The 21,390-nt window shown below is 39.5% G+C and overlaps 3 protein-coding genes across 4 annotated transcripts; 1 reads left to right on the top strand and 2 right to left on the bottom strand.

The window, feature by feature from the left end:
* Nucleotides 1-3,849: 3,849 nt before the first annotated feature.
* vmac (vimentin type intermediate filament associated coiled-coil protein) lies at nucleotides 3,850-5,692 on the bottom strand. The gene is made up of 2 exons (XM_079740335.1): nucleotides 4,992-5,692; nucleotides 3,850-4,756 (listed from the first exon to the last, which is right to left on the bottom strand). Exons 1-2 carry the CDS (start codon nucleotides 5,180-5,182, stop codon nucleotides 4,279-4,281), a joined length of 669 nt encoding a protein of 222 aa, XP_079596461.1. The 5' UTR covers nucleotides 5,183-5,692; the 3' UTR covers nucleotides 3,850-4,278.
* Nucleotides 5,693-6,066: 374 nt separating this feature from the next.
* On the top strand, nucleotides 6,067-7,893 carry ndufa11 (NADH:ubiquinone oxidoreductase subunit A11). Its single transcript, XM_079739505.1, has 4 exons — nucleotides 6,067-6,181; nucleotides 6,668-6,760; nucleotides 7,441-7,563; nucleotides 7,726-7,893. The coding sequence occupies exons 1-4, from the start codon at nucleotides 6,103-6,105 to the stop codon at nucleotides 7,836-7,838; spliced, it is 408 nt and encodes a 135-aa protein (XP_079595631.1). The 5' UTR covers nucleotides 6,067-6,102; the 3' UTR covers nucleotides 7,839-7,893.
* A 1,007-nt stretch (nucleotides 7,894-8,900) lies between these two features.
* On the bottom strand, nucleotides 8,901-20,815 carry wwtr1 (WW domain containing transcription regulator 1). 2 transcript variants are annotated; one of them, XM_079739257.1, is made up of 7 exons: nucleotides 20,086-20,815; nucleotides 13,835-13,986; nucleotides 12,969-13,154; nucleotides 12,655-12,761; nucleotides 12,231-12,358; nucleotides 11,689-11,804; nucleotides 8,901-11,516 (listed from the first exon to the last, which is right to left on the bottom strand). In XM_079739257.1, the coding sequence occupies exons 1-7, from the start codon at nucleotides 20,487-20,489 to the stop codon at nucleotides 11,329-11,331; spliced, it is 1,281 nt and encodes a 426-aa protein (XP_079595383.1). In that variant the 5' UTR covers nucleotides 20,490-20,815; the 3' UTR covers nucleotides 8,901-11,328. The 2 variants fall into 2 exon arrangements, with proteins under 2 accessions (XP_079595383.1, XP_079595382.1); XM_079739256.1 differs by having other exon boundaries at nucleotides 12,640-12,761.
* Nucleotides 20,816-21,390: the final 575 nt, after the last annotated feature.

Genomic DNA, 21,390 nt, shown 5'->3' on the forward strand with positions numbered 1-21,390 from the left:
AAGGCAACAAGAGATTGTTGGAACATTAATCAGTGATAGCATTAGAACATCAATTGCCCATAATCAAACAGAAAAATACTTTCATAGTGTAGCACCTGTGGTCTTAGCCGGAATGGGCAGATAGGATGCTAGCATCAGTCCAGGTCCTTAAGAAGTTAAACACTAATGACTCACGGAGGGAGTTGGTGTTGGTTGAATAGATGAGCAATTTTAATGCCTTTTATCATAAAACATTGACATTGATACAAAATAGAGCTTTTGCTTTTCCTACCAAGGTAAATAACAAACAAAACCAAAATATTAAGTCCTTTGTAGCTGGATTCCCAGCTGAGGCAAATCTGGGTTTGAAAACTCAACACCTTGTAAAAAAGGTTTTGCAACACTGAAAAAAGAGATTATAGCCTGAAAAAAAGATGAAAACGTCTGCAAACATGATTTTGTGTTCTATTTTATCTTCTTCATCATTTTCACCAACACATTTTCAAAGTTTAAAAAATGTCACCAGCGCATTTGCAGAGTTTCAAATCTGGCACTGTTCTAACAGTGTATTTCATTGTTTCCCGATTTTGAAACCTTGTAAATGGGATTCTGCAAACAGGTGTCCATACATTGAGAAATAAGTTTTGAAAGGTTGAATATATATTTTTAAAAACTTGTAAAGGTGTAAATTTACACCATTGCAATGTATTTTTTCAGAACTAACTTTTCAGCACTGACTTTTCAGAGATTTGACCACAGGCGCAAGCTTTGAGTCACGTGATTATTGGCAGTGTTCTGTCGCGCATTCGTTTTGAAACTCCTGACAGTCAAAGGTCTGAAATCGTTGATCTGCAAAAAGGAAAAAAAAACCTACGGCTTCCGTAGGTTCCGTACCCAGCCATGGTTCCAGAAAATGGAAAACATAATCAACCGCGCAGGTCGCTTGTTATTCTTGTCATCGGCAGAGCACTGTCAATCACGCACAGCACGGTCAACGGCACATGTGATTGGAATGTACGTCGGCAGAGAGCAACCAATAGGTTTAGAGCCAAATGGTCCCGCCCCCAGGAACGTTTTTTTTTTTCCTTTTTGCAGATCAAAAATTTCAGACCTTTGACTGTCAGGAGTTTCAAAACGAATGCGCGACAGAACACTGCCAATAATCACGTGACCCAAAGCTTGCGCCTGTGTGGTCAAATCTCTGAAAAGTCAGTGCTGAAAAAATACATTGCAATGGTGTAAATTTACACCTTGTGGCAACCCCACGCCGGAGGACTGGGAGGAAACCAGTCAACGCACGGAACGGCGCCCCCTCCATGGACAAGTAGTGCAAAGGAGATACATCCCTTCCAACACGGCTGGAACCGCCCTGGAATCAAGCAGGCACAGACGATCAGGGGGAGTGAGATCACCTGGGGGAAGGCGGCGGCAGGAGGGCATTAAAGGCCGAGCACACGGCAGTCAAGGTACGAGACGCGGGGGTGAGACCGACATGCTGTTGTCCTGACCTATGGAATACTTTCCCCCAGGAATAGCGGAAGGACGCCGGGAGCAGCATCCACGCCAGACACCAGGACGGGCCCGGCCGGAGACCCTACCCCCCCTTTCCCCATAGTGGAAGTAACCTCAGTTGATTTATGATTTTCCTTATTCCCCTGAGCGGTCCTCCAATAAAAACCCTCGTTCCGACACCAGGCTTGCGCATACTTTATTGGGGAGCACAGCCCCCGACCACCGGGGTTGCCACAACAAGGTACAAGGTTTCAAAACCGGGAAACAATGAAATACACTGTTAGAACAGTGCCAGATTTGAAACTCTGCAAATGCGCTGGTGACATTTTTTAAACTTTGAAAATGTGTTGTTGAAAATGATGAAGATAAAATAGAACACAAAATCATGTTTGCAGACGTTTTTCAGGCTATAATCTCTTTTTTCAGTGTTGCAAAACCTTTTTTACAAGGTGCTGAGTTTTCAAACCCAGACTTACAAGCCTTTGAAACTTTTTTTTCAGGTTTGAATTATGGCAGGATACTGGCTCCATAGATATCCGGATATGTGTGTTTCAGTTTCTCTTACTACTACCCGGGTAGGTTAGTGTGTATCTATCTGTTGTGTCTTATCTGTAATGAATGAATCTTCATAATCGTCTCTGGCTGTGTTCACGGCTGGCCACGCCGTATCCAACACATCCACAGTTCTATTGGGCAAAGCTCGCCATCGTAGATTCAATCTTCCTGGGATCAAACAAAAAAACAACAACCGGAGATTCAAGTGAACAATACAATTCACGGTAGTTATCTTGTATTTTCAATGTTCAGGTCCGAGAGATTCTCTGTTGTGCATAATACCTGCTGTCTTTCCAGTGTTACGGCTCAAGGTGACCCCTGGAAACAGGGTGCTCACGTGTAACTTCCTGCTACTGGAATTATGTTGAGCTCCCTACTGGAGAACACATGCAATTGCATCTTTAAATAATAAAGGGTTTAGTAGGCCTATATTCCATATGGGTTACAATAGCAAACACAAACACACACACACACACACACACACACAAACAGTGTGTGTTGAGTGGAGCGCTGCTCTCCATGGCAACAACAACGTTGCAGCGTGGTGATCCTGGGAATAAAATTGTACCTCAGCTAAGCTGGTTTATGGCCAGCCGCTCCAGGTCCGAGGGGATCACTACTGTTCCCTGGTCTGCACCTGAACAACAGCATTCTCTCCTGGACAAGGGCAGAATGGTCTACCGGTCCCCACCTCAAACCAAGGTCTCCCTCAGGTGTACGCCGCTCCCATCCTGCAGGTGGAGGAGTTGGTCTTTATCCGCCACTACACCAGTCTGGGTCCACTTCACAACTTTTAAATTTCCTTTTTTTGAGACCAAAAATAACTTTTACCCATTTGCTAGTTATGAGACTTTAGTATATGAAGTCGAAGATGGTTAAATGTGGGATGCATATTTGTTTGAATTGAATTAACAGTCATTATTGTACCATGTTGCGTAATGATACATTAGGCCTTCTCATGGTCCATAATAGCATTTTCTTTCTTTCCCTGACTGACAAAAGGCATTGAAATTGTCTGGTCACTCGTTCCTGAATCTAAGACCAATCATCAGCAAAGGGATGTAACAAGCAACACTGTACCCACAATTGAAATTAACTGAGATTCTGGATCACCAAAACCGTCATACTCCAGCTTTAAGTTTAGGTATAGTATTACAAATGGTCACGGCCGGCCCAGGACTTTGCTGGCCCAGAACAAAAATGTCTTTGTGGCCCCAAGCTACTCCCGGTACAGATGTATTGCAAAAAAGGCAGCGTTACCATAGCTACACAGAGTGTTCATGAGAAAGGCAACTTAGCACTGTTTAAAGTTTGAGGAATGGGCAACACAGAAAGTCACCCTTATCCTGTGTCCCCGCCTAGCAGTTGTGGCCCTAAAGAACTGCACAGTGTGTTTATGCCAGTGGCAGGCCCTGCAAATGGCATCTAGCATGGCTTCATTGATCCTGAAGACCAAGGCCAGAAGAACAGAATCAGATCAAGTTAAAGAGGGTCTTTAGTTTTGGTGTCTGTATAGTCGATAAAACTCAATCATTGTAATCTTGGTTGCAGAGATGAACTCTTTTCATCTGAATTTCCTGTAAACATTATTTAGAAACGTACCACATATTGTGTGCAGAGTAGCGTTTGAGGTTCTTACATGTTAATAAATGCATGTGCAGCAAGTTGACAATCAAGTATTATTAAACCATTTAATGAAAACTTTTGATTTTTTTTTGCTAATGTTACATATCAAATGAATTTAGTTTATTAAATACAATAAAATAAAAACATTCTGAAAAAAACCATCAGCTCTAGCACAAATCGTACACATTGTAAGTATTTCACATTATTGACAATGTAAGTTAGATAAACCAAATCACCATTTAATTATTACTACCACATATTTTACCATCTGGTCTGATTGCATTGATTTTTTTCTGATTCACATACGATTAAAAGGTGCATTTCATTCTTCATAGCATTTCTAATGCCACCTTCTCAAAATCAGTTCAGGGGCCCTTCTTAAAAAACATTTGATTTAGCATTGGATTTCATTCAGGGCATTTATCTTTTAACCCCAATGCAATGTCACTCCAATGTGTGGTGGACCTATACTGAACCTAGTACATGTTTGGTAACCTATGGAGTTTCAAACCCATCAAGGCAGACGTGTTGTCCATGTACTGGGAGTTTGCTTTACTACTGTGTAAATAAACTGGTGAGTATTAACCAATATAGTTGCACCTATACCTAAACAGTAGTTCCAAACTCCATGTCATCCATTTCCTTATTATCTACATCATCGTCACTCAGAGAGAAATCTTTATGATTTGAGATAACTTTGCTGTAATCTATAGTTCCCTCTGCTTGCATAGAAATGCACCTTGATTCTAAACAAATCGGGAATTCCCTTCTTTCATCTCCTCCTGCGCCCTCTTCTCCTACTGTTTGAGCGACTGCTACTCCTCCCGTTTCCTTGGTTGCTCCAATGCCTGCATCCAAACTGCTGTTCAGCCCAGATGCCCAGGCTACAGGTTCCATTCTTTCCGCTTCAGCCATCAGGGCAAGCATGCTGTCCATAGTTGGCCTGTTCTCACAAATGCTGTCCAGGAGGTGGCAACGGTGCTGTAGCTGGACTACCAGAAGCTCTCTGTCTTTTAAAGATTGTTGGTAATGTTGGATGGTTTCTTCACTTTTGCAGAGTTTCTTGTAGAGAAAAGTTATTTCCCTGAGACGTACAAGAGGGGATTAATTGTGCTCAGGTCATCATTAAATAGGTATGCACCAACATTCTGATAATTCTTTAACAATCCGATAGGCCTACGTCTATTTGGAGCATAATAGTACTACAGCGCGACTTAAATTGTATGTCAACGTTGTAATATTTACTTAAATGTTTATTCAGCAGATTTGTTCAACGTGATTATAGTCATTCCTTTCCAGCGTTTCCAATGTGTCCTCACCTTTCCTTGGTCTCTGTTACTTCTCGAGTTGCAGCACTCATCTGTTCATCCTTACGGATCAGACTCTCAGCCTGCTCTCTCACGGTGTTCTCCGCCGTCTGGAGCCGAGCCTCCAGCTCCACTACTCGTTGGTGAAGTGCAGCTAGGTGGGCATTTGCTTCTCTAATTTGCACCGAGGACGGCGAATACATGTCTGGTGGTGGAACTTTGTATCCAGCCTGCTCTAAATAAGTTTATGTATATTAAACATTTAAATCGGCATACACTACTGTCGAACGCTAATGCTGAAATCGGAACCCTTCATCACGGTCCGCTCCTTGTTTTTCGCCTCAAGTCTGATACGAGGCTTTCTACGGAAGTCGCCCAAAGTTAACCAAGTAGGCGACACAACCAGTATGGGATCAGCCGTGCTTCAGCGACTCTGCTGTTGTGACATTTGTTCATATTTTACCATGAATTTGGATTCCCTGAACAAGTTTCGTGGCATACGCCTGACATATGTTAATGTCATTCGAGAAAAAAAACATTTTACAACGATGACCCTATTTTGTTAGCGAGTAAACATTTCACCTGACACAATTCAAGTCGCTCTCCCACCAGTTGTTGAAATGGTTTGGAATACTTGGTCAGTCTTTTGCATAGACTGTACAAAATAAGGCTCTCTTTGGCTTTTTCTCCCCTGAATGACGCGAACAAGCAGCTTACCTGTGGAATAAACCGGAAACGCGCACTGATCTTTACAAAACCAAAAAACATAGGTGTATAAAATCAATGCCAAAATATATGTACTCGTCATTGTTGTTATTCTTCTTATTATTATTATTATTATCGTAATAATCACAATAATTTTTCTCATTATTAAAAAACTATATTGTAACATTTGAAATAATGTAATATTATGTAGTCAGAAGAAATACATACATACAACAGCTGTTATTTTTTCTTTGCATTTATATTTAAAATAATTTTTGCTACCTCAAAGTTTGCCAGGAAAGGTTGTTGTAAAAGTAATCGTCATGGATGTATACGGTCATTTGTCAATAAAGTTTTGCAAATATCCCCTCTCGCGACATTTCTGCAGTAGCCACTGTGTCCTTCATAATCCACCAAAATGGGATACTGGGATCTGCAAGAGGGCAAGGACTGCATTGAAAAAACATGGATAACTACCAAGCTGGGCACGGCTTTGGGTAAATATCAGCAGCATAATTTGACCACAACACTCAGGCTCGCCTTAGCAGGAATGAAATACTTCAAACTAGCACTGTGGGGAAACAGGCTAGCTAATGACGCTAGCATATCAGCTATGTATGTAGCAATTAATGCTTGCTACACCATTTCATTTCGACATAATCTTGAAGTCATGATGATTGTCGTAACCATCAAAATGGCAATTGATTTGTCAGGGACCAGTAGCTTTTGAATATTTATCTTGACATAGTCTCCCTTCACTCTTCTTAGTAGTGATTTAGAGTGGACCATGGATATTGATATGTGGGCTATGGATAAACATCTCGACTTCAATGCACTAACACCATAGTGGACAACAATAAGTGTTAATATATAAACACATATCCTGCTAAATAGGACTTCAATTCCCATTGACATAAAAACATTGGATGTATACAAGAATAACAAAGTTTAGCTTTGACCTAGTTTTGTCTTGTATGTTTCAGGACTAGTGGGTTCCGCTTATCACATTGTGGCCTTCCAGCCAGATTCTGCAGTGGCTGCCCTCCAGAGAGCCACCAATGGAACTGTTACCATGGGTAAATCATTTCTCCATGTGTACAGCTCAGCATCCAATGTCAAGACATAAAATGGTGGTACAAATAGTAGTACTTAGCAAAGAGCAGAAGACATTACCATAGAAAGCCCAATGGTTAAAGAGTGGCGAATCCAGCTACTCCTACCTTTCAGCTCTGAATGTGTCACCAAAACAAAAGGAGTTTCTTAACCAGATTTCTAGGGTTGGTGTTACTCTGGGCTTATAACACAGTCAGTTAGGGTCTATTTGAGCCTGTATGGAAGTGGGCAGTTCGAAAAAAAAAAAAGTTTATTCCATGAATTTACAAAAGTATGGCTTTTCCAGTAAACGTGAAGGAATAAGGATAGAATTTGTACAACAATTCCTTAAAATGTTGTCATAATGTACTGGTTGACCACTGCTGATGAGTGTTGTTGTATGAGTGTTGTTTTTGCAAAACAAAAAAAAAGAATCTCGAGCTATTTGTATCTGTATCTTTATCTGTCTATATCTTCTTTCAGTTTATACATATGCACTTAAAATAAGTTGTTTTGCCTATTTTTGAAGTTGTTGGCACTTAAATGGTTCTCACACTTTTTATGTTTATCTTCATCGTTGATTGCTCTTATACATACTAAATTAATGTGAAATCATCTTTGTATGTATTTGTCTCCCATTTCAACATGTCCCTATTTACTTCAGCTGCTCTGGGAGCAGTCTTTGGTATCACAACATGTCTGAGTGCTCAAGCCCGTGACGCCCCAGAGGACCCCTTTAATTACTTCATTGGAGGCTGCGCCTCCGGTGCGTTCCTTGGAGCCAAGAGTAAGTATTTACATGAGAAAGCAAATATAATACTGTGCAAGAAACCCCTGCAATATAATTAGACAGTGTTCTGAGCAACTATTTTTAGAGGTTTATATGGAAGGAAAAGTAAGACGTAGAGGAAGGAGCATGTGTATTCTGACCTGTTAGTCTCTTTTCCAGCCCACAGTGTTGTGACCGGTACATCAGCCTGTCTTGGTCTGGGGGCGCTGGCTTTTTTCACCAAGGTTGGAAAGGTAGAGGGCTGGAAGCTTTCTACAGAACCGAAACTCTGAAAAGGAATTGTCAGAAATGTAAATTGTATAATACTGATTAAATTTAAATGTCTTAGGAAATATCAAAACAAATGTCCTGTCTCCTTTTATTCAATGTTTTTAGAGTGTTCAATTTGTTATATTTACCATATCAAAATGGCATTTATTTGCCATTAAAAATGATCTAATGCATTGCTGGTAATTCTCTTCACAATTTGTTTCAATTTCTTAAAAAGGCTCAGAATCTAATTCAGCATTAAGACAAGTTTGCTTTTAACTTAAATAAAATTATTCTACAACGTATTGTTAGGGACAAAATTAGTTTTTGTAGACTTAAAGTAGGGAACTCAAACTCTCAACCTATCAAATTTGAGGTTTACATTTCTCCAATGCAATAAGGGATCAAATCAGTGCAGTAACTTTCCCTTAATTTCAATCAATCTATCTTGAATGGCTATCTGTTTTATAATCGCATCTTACCACGCTGGGTACCACCCTGTCGATGAATTTCTCATACTCTGATACCTCATTTTCACAATTATCTACTTCAAAAATGTAACTTTACTACTTAGGTTAAGAGAAAATGTGTAACTATTGAGTATTTTCCAATCTAACCCGATTAACTAGTCAACATGTTGCAGAGTTGCAACTTGTCTAGCGAAATAGGGCTACTTTAACTGCTACATTAAAATGTTAAAAGACAACTAGTGGGTGAAAAAGTTGATTTGATATGGTTTCATTAGTTTGTAAGGTGTAGAAAATTATACTGAATACATGGCCTCTGCAATTAAGAGAAAGGCTGGCAGTTAATGCATGGCCACCCACACAGTAGCTGCTTTTAGCAACTGACAGCTCAAGTACAATGGACTATACCACTCAACTGGGTTGAGTGGTATTAATTGAAGATAGATTAATTCAGCCAGTTTGAATCCTTGCACGGCACTCTCCCTCCTTGACCTTAATGTCATAGGCTTACCCCACCAAAAGACAGGATCTAACCAACATTCAAGCATCTCCACCACAGAATGCTGCAGAGTTCAAGCAAAAACATATACACATTAATCAGTCAATCATTGCATAAGATATTGTGGTTTATTCTTTAGCCAAGTTACACCATTTCATGCAATTCATTTGGAGACACATTCCAGACAATACTTGCATGTCCTTTGCAAAGATTGCAGGACATTGTTAACAATACCTATATACTTTATCTTCCACATACAAACCCTTGCCTTTTTGTAACTTTGGCCAGGGGAACAATTCAAATCAGTCAGATGTGAAATCTAGTTCCTTTTATTAAGCTTTACCAATCCTTGCTCTAACTGTTTTCCTCCATCTGCTCATCTCACTATCACTTTCCGTCCCTCCTTGATTGTAATCTCAGTAACAAGCCATATAGTGTAGAATCAATCAACTTGAATTTCTCCTCAGCACAACTTAACCCAACTTATATCCTCTTGTCAGTGATGGTTATATTAATAAATGTAGCTGGAGTCCAAAGACCACCTGTAGAACACAAAGGCTGCCCAACTAAGCAGAATCCAGCCTAGATGCAAAATGAGATACAAAGCAGTTGCAACTTGTTTGGTCGCTTATATAAAAAAGGTAATTCCACAAGACTTTTTATACCTCAAGTATTTTTGGATTGCTGGCTGGCTCACACCTGATTAGTTTAGGTCCTCATGTTTTTCTTATGTGGTGGGAACATGTTGTTCATTCATCAGCCATAACATAGTGTCTTAGGCAATCAACACTCCAATAACCATTTCTGTCATTTTCTTTCAAAAAGTAAAGCAAACAAGGAAACCACCAGATAACAGTAAATCTTGTTCAACAGGCCAATATGCTGCAGAAACATAACAAAAACATTAAAAACAAGCATCAAACAAAGTTAACATAGTCCTTGGTATTGATAATACAAATAGTACATAATGTAGTAAACAATGATCTGTGACAGGTTTCAAAGACTTTGAAGTTGGCTGATATTCTGACTAATAATTTCATGCAATGAAGAAACTGTATTCCATTCTGTTTACTGTAATATATCACATCTTCCAATTTAACTGGAATACTGTTTCATGTCCACTGAATAATGTATAGTAGATGAGTATTCTTGTGATTTGATATAATTTTAGAGGCAGTGTTGAGTGGATATCATTTCCTCACATCCAATGTCTTGTTAATATTACGACAGGGAGGGTAGATGTGTCATCCAATCCAACAAAACATTTCTATAATTGGTGTATATCCCTTTGTAGTAGTATTACAGTAAATGCATAATTGCCAACCTTCAAAAGCTGAAAAAGACAAGCCCTCACTGACTTGCCTTTGTAACGTTCTCTTGTGGAAAGGCATCCTGGGAGGCATGCTCCTCTGGCCAGTTGGGATATTCCAAGTTGTATCTTATTTGGTGGGCAGCGACAGCTGATATTGTGTGTGTGCATGCCAGTGTCTGTGTGGAGGAGGGATTGACATGTAATCCTCTCCCAGCGTCCAGCTTCGAAGAGTTTCTCAATTCATGTTAGGGATGTGAAAACAACTGAATTCGTCTTTGGATAAAAAAAATCTGTCATTGACAGAAAAGGTTAAAAAAAAACAATAAAAATAACAAAACTGCCATGATAAAAGCTTGATAAATAATACATATACAATCTAATTTAGAGCAGAGATTATGGCCTCTCATTCTTGGGATCAGAGTAAAAAAACAGGCCAGACTGTGCCTGGAGCCGTCCGGTTACATCAACGGGAAGGAGCAAAGGAACAGCTAACCCACTGGCTTATTAGTAGATTAGAAATAGGTGCTCTACAGGCAGCAATGGCATAACTAATCCATTTGTCTGATAATCCAATTTCACAACAACACGGTAATATTAATAATACACAGAATACTGTAGAAAGGAGTATAAAAGAGTATAAAGTGTAGATTCCACAACACCATTTCTTGTTCACATGGCCTTATCAATACATAATTGTCTACAATCCTAGTAATATGTATAGGATTCATCATTTAAAATATCTGCAAAAAGATAACAAAAAGGCCAGAAATACAAACGTAATAAAAAATATATATATCAAGAAATGTGTTTTGTTGCACTTGGGCATCATGCAAAGCTTAAAAAACTCAATCCCCCATGATTAGGGGATTGAGTTTGCAGATATAGGAATCCGCTTTATTACGTTTTACCTATGTGGGTGTCAGATGTGTGCAGGTTTTTTACTCATCTGTAAAATAAATAACAGAATAGGATTCTACAAATTTGATCTGTGAACTATGACTGATGCTAGAAATAGGATTGAAGATAGATACTTCTAATGGTATCCAGTCGGTGTGTTGGCCCGGGCTTCAAGAGAACAACACGATGTATACCATACATACCGTAGAATAATGTGTTGATGGCAAAAATTGCTTGAGGAGGAATCGCTTAAAAATACTTCTATTTAAGGTCTAAATTCTTGTGGTGAACTGTGTGTGGGTGTGTGTCTGTGCGTGTGCATTCATATTGAAACATCTTTAAAGCCAGGTGAGGAAAGGTTCAGTTTTGTTCAGAACAGACTCCACGTCGTTGAGGATGGGTATGATGTCGGAACCCTCCAGTGTTCCCAGGTCGACGTTTGTTCCTGGGAGTGAATCCAAGAAGTCTGCAAAGCGACCAGGCTGCCCACCAGGTACACTCAGAGTCCCGTGGGCTAGGGCTTCACCTGGAGGACGGCGGAGGTTAATTAGGTACATACATGTGCACAGGAAACAACAGTGTGTGTGTGTGTGTGTGTGTGTGTGTGTGTGTGTGTGTGTGTGTGTGTGTGTGTGTGTGTGTGTGTGTGTGTGTGTGTGTGTGTGTGTGTGTGTGTGTGTGTGTGTGTGTGTGTGTACCAGTGTCCATCTCCTCCATATTGTTGAGGAAGTCCTCAGGTGTGGTGGGGATACTGTAACAGCCTAATCCCAATCCACTGTCACTGCTCTGTTCCCTTGAGTGGTGAAAATGACCACTGACATGACAGAGAAAGATGCAAAAGTCAGACTCTGGAGTTACTAGATCCCAGTGGACAGCTACCAGCAGCAAATACTGATCCAAAAAGAAAGCAGCAAAACAAATTTGATGAGTAACTAAATAACCATTCAATTCATCTTAATGTCGTGCACCAACATGGTTTTAATTGAAAGGTGAGAAGGTACAAATTAATACGAGATGTCCTTCAAAGAACTGGAAAAACCGGTGCCTTCCTGGTTAAAAGTAGGCCTTGTGTGAACAGGCCATTTATAGCAAACATATACAACTACAGTATATAGCAGTATATATAAGGGAAAATTGCCTTCGCAACAAATGTTTTGGTTAGCTGTAATTCATCACATTGTTTGCTTTGCAATGCTTATAGTCCAGTAGATTTAAGTTTAGGACTTAAGGTTTTTCTCACGTGTTGAGAAAAGGGTCAGAGCCACTTGTTGGGATATTGTTGTTGTTGTTCTGGATTGCGCCAGCAGAGGGAGGTGCTGTTGCCATACTTTCTGCTTCAGTAGGGAGCTGCTGGCACAGTGCCACCTCCTAATGGAAAAAGAGAGGGGAGGGGAGTGTGATAGAAGAAATGTGGAAATAAGATTTATATGATGACCAACATGCTATTATATATATAAAATATACATGTATATGTATATTTTATATATATGTATAGATAAAATATATATATACACGACGTATATAAATATATATATATATATATATATATAAAATATATCAAATTAAATGTAAAAGAAAAAACAAGAAAGAAAGTGTGTTGCTGTAAAATAGCTTAATGTGTGAGCAAAAGAAAAAAAGGATATCACTACTTTTGCATGCGTCACCTGTCTCATGAGCTCTTCTTGTCGTCTCTGAATCCTCTCTCTTTCCAGCTGGATTCTTTGGAGCCTCATCTTCTGCTGCTGGTTCACACTGATAGGACTGATGGCACCTATACAGCAAGCAAACAACAAACATTATGAACAGCACAACTACATTGAAGAACAACATTTGTGTGTTTTCACTGTTGAATGGGTGCAGATACATGTAACCTCATTATATAATGGCACTTATTTGACCATTTACAGGCCATTTGATTAACTGCTCAGGTTTACATCTGGTGTCAAACTTAATACAGACAACAAGAAGTGTGATTTACCTTTGATGCCACCAACGCCACCCAAGCCGTTACCCAGGGGTCCCGGCAGATTCATGAGGCCCCCCGAGCTGTGCTGCTGCTGGGCCAGGCCACCTGCTGGGCTCAGGGTCGAAACCGGTACCTGCTGGGTCTGCATCTGTTGTGGGTGCTGGAGGAGACGGTGCTGCTGCTGATGCTGCTGCATCACTAGAAACACCAATGCACATTTGTAACTAGATGTACGTCACACACAAAATGAACATTGTCTACCCATGCACAGCCCGACAAAACTATAAGGCTATTTTTATCTTCATCAGAATCGCTCAGTTATATGTGTATGAAGTGTATGGAGACACTTTATTTCTAATTGTGAATGAGGGATTGCTCCCATTCTTCAAGAAGTAGTAAATAAATACATACATTTAGGATTTGTTTTTGCATCAAAATAACAAACAAAGAAAGACTCCCTCATAATTGAGACAGCCAAAACTCTCAGTGGCCAAATAATCTGTCACCAGTGGTGGTCCCAGCACAGCTACACATTAGCTTTAGAGGGGACTGATGTGTCATCAGTGTTCACTGTTCCCTATGAAATGATCTATCGAAAAGTCACAGCTTTAGAAGTTAACCCCTTTTTAGAAGTGACTTTTTGGAAGATTTTCCAGGTTGCCGCTGCACTCAAAGTTCAAACATTTAAACTTTTGACCCTTTTATTCTTCTCAAATGGAAGTTTAGTAGAAGGGAAATTCCATAAATATTGAGATGGTTTGGCAAGAAAAGAAAAGTAGCTTTCACTCAAAGTAAGTATATTTACTTTGAGCAAATGTACATGACAAGTTAGCAAACTTATGCTGCTGCAAGGCAGAGCATGTGTGTGTATAACGTACCCAGGTTTGGTTGAGACAGGACCAGGCTTCGTTGTGGTGGAGCAAGGCTGTGTGTGTTGTTGCTCTGCGCATTGTGGTGCAGGGACATGGCTGCCATGTTGGGTGCCATGGATTTCCGGGGATCAATCCATGTTGTTATCTTCTCCATGTGGCTGGAATGACAGTGATAGGAGAGCAGAGTGTGTATGGTTATTTTAAAAGGCCTTGGTTTTAAAATGTATTAAGAAAACAATTACAGTAACAACAGAGAATACTGACAAAAATTTAATTTTGTATTGATCATTATGATAACAGGCATGATACTATTCCTTAACACTAAGAGATACTATGAATAAAAGTCAGTAGATGGGACACTCCCTTCAGAGCTACAACCTCAACAAAAATGATGGATAATATATGGCAAACATTTTTATATGTGTATGTTAAGTCAGTTTAACCTGTATTATATACAGTCTTTGTTAAATCAGTTTAATCTGTATTATATACAGTCTTTGTTAATTCAGTTTAATCTGTATTATATACAGTCTTTGTTAAATCAGTTTAACCTCTATTACATACGGTCTATGTTAACCTGTTTGATATTGTCTATGTGCGTTGCACCACACTGAGCTCCAATGAAACAGCTTTTGACTGGCATTTTACAGGTGAAAGCTAGCGGGATATACTTCTAAACATCCATCTAAAATGTCCCCTATGCATTAAATACATTGGGTACATTTAGAAAAGTGAGGCATCTCCTGATTGATTGGGCTTTAGCTTGGCTGTTGTTTAGTAGAGGATACTTTGTAATATCACCGATTGTGTAGAGATATTGCCCAAAGGATGGCTCTATAGAAATGAGAGCTGATGCCTGACCGTCTCCTTGCTAGGTTTACACTGCTAAACACACAGGACTCAAACGCGTCAAATTGTGGTTATTTAGGAAAGTGAATATCTGTGGAATATCTTTCTAACTTCAAAATACTTAAACTGCGACTGAGATGTGTGATTATATGTGTGATTATTATTTTACCACCACAGCAGCGCTACAATGCTATAAAAGTCACATTCAGTTTGATATTGGGACGTTATCGTATAACTTCAAAGGGAAACAACGCTTACCTGATCCACCCACTAATCATTGGTGAACAAACCCATTGCAGTCTCAACAAGAATGCAACAGTGAAGATTTTATTATACAGTGAGTATTTCATTATAGGCTATAACCTGCTCCATAACTTGGCCAAAATACATATCAACGTAATAAAAAATGGGAGTGTCTGTATTTTTGACTGTACTGAATCATACTTTCTGTGTTCCTAAATACCCTGGTATACCGTAAAACCATGACACCGCCCAAGCCTAGGTTATACATGAATTAAAAAGGCAATAGCTTGTTAACGGGGAAGATCCCAGATTACTCTAACATTGTAAACTGACAACGCATACCCGGTTGTATGCACATGTAAATGTGGATACATACACATTTACCAGTTTGGAAGAAATTACGCTATAGGCTACATTGCCTCCATCACAGACATCAGCACGGCAATCAGAGACATTCAAACTTAACTGAATAAGAGTGCGAGGGGAATTCCAGACAAACAACACAGGTTTTAAATACTCACACATGGTCAAGGGTTATTAATTGCATCAGCACGGTATCAATAGTCTACATGATTCCATTAAAGTTGGTCTGCATTGCAGGGGATATTTTAAAATGGCATCCATTCAATGGCTCAACGTCAAGCACATTGATCATTAAATGATGCTCTTCAAATCTTCAAACCTGACACTGTTGTGGTCAGTGAGCTTTTACTTTTCTCTTTCATATGACCGCAAACAATTATTAAATTATAATCAGTTAGAATGTATGTTACATAAAACCTAATTAAGAAACCTAATTTATGTCTCTTTTCCTCTGCTATAAATTATGGATTCTTATTTATTTATGCAAATTGCTTTGCAGTGTAATTTTGGTTGACATTTTTAGACATTCTTCTATTCTATTTCTTAACCTTGCAAAGCTGAACTTACAAACAAGTATGACAGCGATATTGTTTGCTGTGCCTGGATTCCATGAAGCAAGCTGTAAAGTTAGTTTCAGTCACGTGTTTTTCTTTAATTTACTTAATCTTGAGCTCAGCTATTTATTCCAATTTTTAGTTATCATTTCTGATTTTCTTTCTTTAAGATCAATATTGTGCTTAACATCTCCAAGGCTTAAACCCGGTTCACAAATTTCCATGAAGTAGTTGTTTTTGCATTGACTTTTTCATGCTAGTTCAGGAAAAAAATTGATTTGGTGTCTATTCTAATCACACAAATATGACTTGACACATTTATTTGTTTCTGTATGTGCATTATGGATGTTAAACGTATAAAGTCCAGGTGAAGAACAATCTTAAAAATAGTAAGAAACCCGATACCAAGGCTACAAATGTACTCCTAAACTTTAGTTCTCCTTTGAACACTATCGAGCTACTTCCAGGGAAACTCCGCTGACACACACATTCATACTGCTTCATGGCTCTTCCTTCCTTTGTACATCGCAGCAATAACTTATTCCAACCCTTTTGGTTGAGGAATAACGCCTTGTATTGCCAGACTCAACTAGCCTCCACAAAGCTATTGGCTGCAACAACTGCTTGTGTGCCGGTCATGAGGCTATACTTAGACTTCCTGACAACAGCTGTTGTCTTTTCCTCCCCCCTGATAGACACACACGGCATGTGCAAGAATTCAACACACCCACACCCAAAATTATGTGGTATACTAGATGCCAATAAAATCTCCAGAAAAGGAGAATTAGAATCAGACGGGAGTTTTCACTGAATTGAAATGTCTTAATTTCTCAACTGCAATAAGCCCACGATATAATATCCCATAATTTAGTTAACTCACTAAAAGTAATTTTTTAAGAGCACCATCAAGTCCACTTTAACACATTTGTTTATTATTGTGTGTACACAACGCTATGGCCAACACACAACTTGTACAACTCGGTGGAGGAGATGTGGAAATATTGGATCAGTGTGTCTGGATACCAAATCAATCACACAGTCAATGTTTCATAGCCCCCTTACATGCACTAGCATGAAAGAGTCAATGCAAAAACAACCACTGCATAGGAATTTGTGTACCGGGTTAGAGCCTTGGAGATGTTATAAAACCAAAGTTAATCTTAAAGAAAGAAAAACAGAAGCAATAACTGAAAATCAGAATAAAAAGCTGAACTCAAGATTAAGTCAGTTAAAGAAAATCATGTGACTGAAACAAACACTTTACAGATTGCTTCATGGAATCCAGGCACAGCAAAATGATATCTCTGTCATACTGGTTTGTAAGTCCAGCTTTGCAGTGTTAAGCAATAAAATAGAAGAATGTGTAAAAATGTCAACCAAAATTTGAATGCAAAGCAGTTTGCATAAATATATAAGAATCGATAATTTGTAATAGAGGATAAGTGATGTCTACTTTAAATAAGGTGCCTTCTTTCATAAGCGGTATAGGACTCAAGGAAGTCCTTTGGTAAACTGAAAAATTGGTTTGATTGGTATTAACATTCACAAGTATATATATACATAAATTTGGCTCCTCTGTATTTATTATCAGTTCATGTTGGGATTAATATAATTTAGCTCACACTATTGTTAATAATATAGTGATCAAATAGTGTTAAAAGTTGACTACTTGTTAGCCATTGCAACTTAATTAACTAGTTAATAATATATTAAGACTTTGCCCATGCACACTAGATACCAAGAATAAGGAAGAAGGAAAATTCACTTGATTTGTGAGTTGTGAAATGAAATCTAAAGATAAAAAGAAATACATATCTTGCAATTGTATTAGATGTATGTAAGAACATAGGACATATGAAATGAATGAAACCACACAGCTAAATCCAAGAGAACACATTGTGTTATCCCATGCGTTATTTGTGAACACCTATATCATCTTTATAAGAACTATAATTGCAATGTTAACACATATTGCTCGGTATGTGAACCACATATTGATAATCCCTAAGAGAACGTAGCCCACATCTAATAGCATTGTTACAGAGGTAGGTTTTCAAGACATGCTGTCTCCAAGAAACACTGCTTCATAAACAGATGTGGACGATATTATTGGTTTGATTTTGTCTATATATATATATATATATATATATATATATATATATATATATATATATATATATATATATATATATATATACACACACACACACACAAACGATGTCTGTTTGTGGATTTGCTATTAAAAATTAAAAGGAAGGTTACTCACTTAAGGAATGTGTTGTCCTGCTGCATGTATTAGCACACATGCATGCACACATTCCACTCAGTATGAGGCGGACAAAGCTGTCAATCAGACTGTCAAGTGGCCAATAGCAGGCCAGATCAAACGGGACCTCAGAATGCACCATGCATCACACAGGACAGCCTGGTGTCCATGCAGGACACAGGCAGAGTGTGTGTGTGGCGGGGGGCGGGGGGGGGGGGGGCAGACGGACTCCAATGTTCAGACTTTGTTTTCTAACATTGTTTTGAACATTTAGCAGTCCACTCCATTCCTACCACCCTCCCCCCTCCCCCAACCACACACACACACACACACACACACACACACACACACACACACACACACACACACACACACACACACACACGACAACAATACACCCACATGATTGCTGCTCACATACAAATTCCACAGCAATGAATAGAGTGAGAGGGATAGAGAGGGAGCGACACATAAGCAGAGTATAGGAAGTTGAGGAGAAAATGTGGGTCGATTTTCCCACTAGTTTACAAATGCAAACAGGGAGAGGAATGATGTCTGCTTAGCCGCACGTGACTGCTCTGTGCAGTTATTATTTCAAGAAGATAGAAACCGCTGTACAACAAAGGTCTCTTGTTGGCAGTGATTTATAAGTTGCTTCCACAAAGATGCTCTGAGGCTTCAGCAGAAAACCTGGACTTCAATTTCCTGTCTTGTTGACCATGTGTGTTTGCATTTAAGAACTTTGATATGAACCAAATTAACCATTCAAACAAATGTTGGTAGATGGTTGGCCACGTTCCGAGACAGGGAGACTCCCACCACCTGCCTAGCATTAAACGCTCGCACCTCAACAGCACACAACACGTGGGACCGGACAGAATCATTAAGCCCAATTCCCAAGGATTGAGAACAATTTGCTTTGCTCTTTTATTCATGTCTCTTTGTTGATTTGAAGCTCCAGTTTTCTATTTAAATAGTCATCATTCTTTGTCTCCAAACACAATTTGTATATTTGGAGATAAGGAATAGGTGAAGGGGATACATTCTTAAGAAAAGGCTAGCCAGGCGGCTGGCCTTCGTCTTGCTTAAATTTTATTTTTTATTAATATTATTAACATTGTGTTCCATCCATTGTATTATTTGGCCTTCTGCATGCTTAACAATGCAATACTCTATCAGCCTTAGTTTTCAGTGTTGAATTTATTAAACTTATGACGTTTTTTTTAAAGGAGATAGGAGCAGATGTTAACAGAGGGTTAACAAGTGGAAGAAAGAGCAGGAAGATAGACAAAGTATGTGGTAGCTTTTCTGTAGTGCCCCATAGACTAAACACAAATACACTGAAGAAACACACGCACACGTTTACACTTTTTTCTCTATCTCCCCTAAACATTGATAGTCTGGGGTGTTATTGGAGTAGCCTCTGTTTCACTGCCGCAATATGAGGTGTGGGAGGTGTCAGGGATCCCCTCCCTGAGCTGCACCCACCCTCACTATGTCAAGATTATTTTCTAGGTTAACATATATATAAATATAAAAAAATATATGTAATTATTTTTTATTTGTTTCTTGTTAAATCGTACTTATGCATCAATATATCAATGCCTGATGACTGATGGTTGTCCTTGTGGGCATTTAATAGGGAATTCAATGATGAAACCATGTCACATTTACAGGGTTCAATTAACATTTATGTTAATTTTTGTCACTAGGTGTCTGTGTGTCGGTCTACAGTGGTCTATTTTGACGGCTTTTAAATAGAGACATGAGACATTTCAGCGTGTTATGCCCGTTTTCAATCACACACACACACACACACACACACACACACACACACACACACACACACACACACACACACACACACACACACACACACACTTAAAGATGCCCATTAATGTCTGTTGAATCTTTCTGTGCCCTAAACAGACCCAGTTAAACAATCAAAATACAAAATAAATCCAGTAACGATTACTACTTACTTTAAAAAATACTTTTGTCCATTGCTGGTATAAGCCATTTCCCAGCCGGGAGGCAGAGGCAGTTCCTCGGCCACATCGAAGGACTGGTGGCGCTGGTGGTGGTGGAGGTTCTGGGAGCTTGGGTTGGCCCCGGTCCCGAGCTGAAGGGAGGCCGGAGAAGAGTGGGAGCGGGTGTGGGAGACTTGGAGACGGGGAGGCTGGCAGGTGGAGTCGGTGCTGCTCTGTCTAGAGTGAGACCCCGAGTCTGGTTCTTTGAAAAATGACTCTGGGAGCATTTTCTTTCTCCACGACGAGGGTTTTGGATTCATGACAGAATTGAAAAGGGCCTGTAGTTCAGTGTCCGAGTCCTGGGCTACGTGCACGACCTGTTGCCCCGGCATGAGCTGGTGCTGGTTGGAGTTCATATCGCTTTAAAATAGTTGAAGAAAGGGACGAGGAAACGAGTACAATGTCGGAATGCCTGGACAATAAACTGTCCCCTCGATGACGACAAAAGAGTACAGATTGCGGCCTCCAGTCTTGTCAACAGTACCCTCCCGAGTTCTCTACCGACACTCCAGTTTGGGAAAAAACTTTTTTTTTGTTCAACCGACCGAAATAAATTTGAACGATTAGAAAGACGATCCTGGTGCTATAAAAGTTCCAATAGTATAATAATAGCGATAGTTTCCCCGGTTCACAACAAGTTTTGCTTGTTTTTCTCCCCTTGTAGGTCGACGTCCCAACTCAACGTTGGTAACTGGGGAATTTGCTAGGACCGGACGCTCGGGCGGTGCTCATGAATATTCAACAGGGGAGGGCTTGGCGTTAGTTTATTCAAGTTAGACAAGGCTGCACCGGTGTACTGGTTGTATGACAGGGAATGGCGCTCCTTCACTTGTTGTATTTTGCCAAAAGAAAATGCTTGAGTTTCATTACGAATGTAGGCTTCAGTTCAATCTATCTAAAAGGTTGTTAAAATGGTTTTGGGCAGGTTGCCCTCGGTTTCCAGGGCAAGAACCCCCTAGACCCCCCTACTCAATCGGTCATTGTAGGCTATTATGTTGTACACCCTAGTTACCTATTGAATATTACAGGGTATGGTATAATACAAAAGTCTAGATGTGAACAAACTCATGGTCTTATGTTATGTGATAATGATTTGATAAAAGGGAGTTATCCTACTTCCCCATCACTACTCCACTGAGAAGCGTATCAACTATTTAAGATTATTGAAAAATATAATGTGTCACTGATCTCTGCAGATATCCACTTCCACACTTGCATCTTTCAAACAGAGCTGGTGACAAGATGTTAGTTAACACA

This window comes from Pollachius pollachius (assembly GCF_949987615.1).
Source record: "Pollachius pollachius genome assembly, chromosome: 7".
NCBI classification, from domain to species: domain Eukaryota; kingdom Metazoa; phylum Chordata; class Actinopteri; order Gadiformes; family Gadidae; genus Pollachius; species Pollachius pollachius.

Excerpts from the sequence above, each read along its gene's own strand:
- wwtr1 (XM_079739256.1), bottom strand. The coding sequence starts at position 20,489 with ATGAACTCCAACCAGCACCAGCTCATGCCGGGGCAACAGGTCGTGCAC. Across the intron at positions 13,987-20,085 it reads GGACAAAAGTATTTTTTAAA|CCACATGGAGAAGATAACAA; the intron begins GTAAGTAGTAAT and ends CTGTCATTCCAG. Across the intron at positions 11,805-12,230 it reads TCTGACCCTTTTCTCAACAC|TGGTCATTTTCACCACTCAA; the intron begins GTGAGAAAAACC and ends CTGTCATGTCAG.
- ndufa11 (XM_079739505.1), top strand. The coding sequence starts at position 6,103 with ATGGGATACTGGGATCTGCAAGAGGGCAAGGACTGCATTGAAAAAACA. Across the intron at positions 6,182-6,667 it reads CAAGCTGGGCACGGCTTTGG|GACTAGTGGGTTCCGCTTAT; the intron begins GTAAATATCAGC and ends TGTATGTTTCAG. Across the intron at positions 6,761-7,440 it reads CAATGGAACTGTTACCATGG|CTGCTCTGGGAGCAGTCTTT; the intron begins GTAAATCATTTC and ends TATTTACTTCAG.
- vmac (XM_079740335.1), bottom strand. The coding sequence starts at position 5,182 with ATGTATTCGCCGTCCTCGGTGCAAATTAGAGAAGCAAATGCCCACCTA. Across the intron at positions 4,757-4,991 it reads GTAACAGAGACCAAGGAAAG|GGAAATAACTTTTCTCTACA; the intron begins GTGAGGACACAT and ends TGTACGTCTCAG.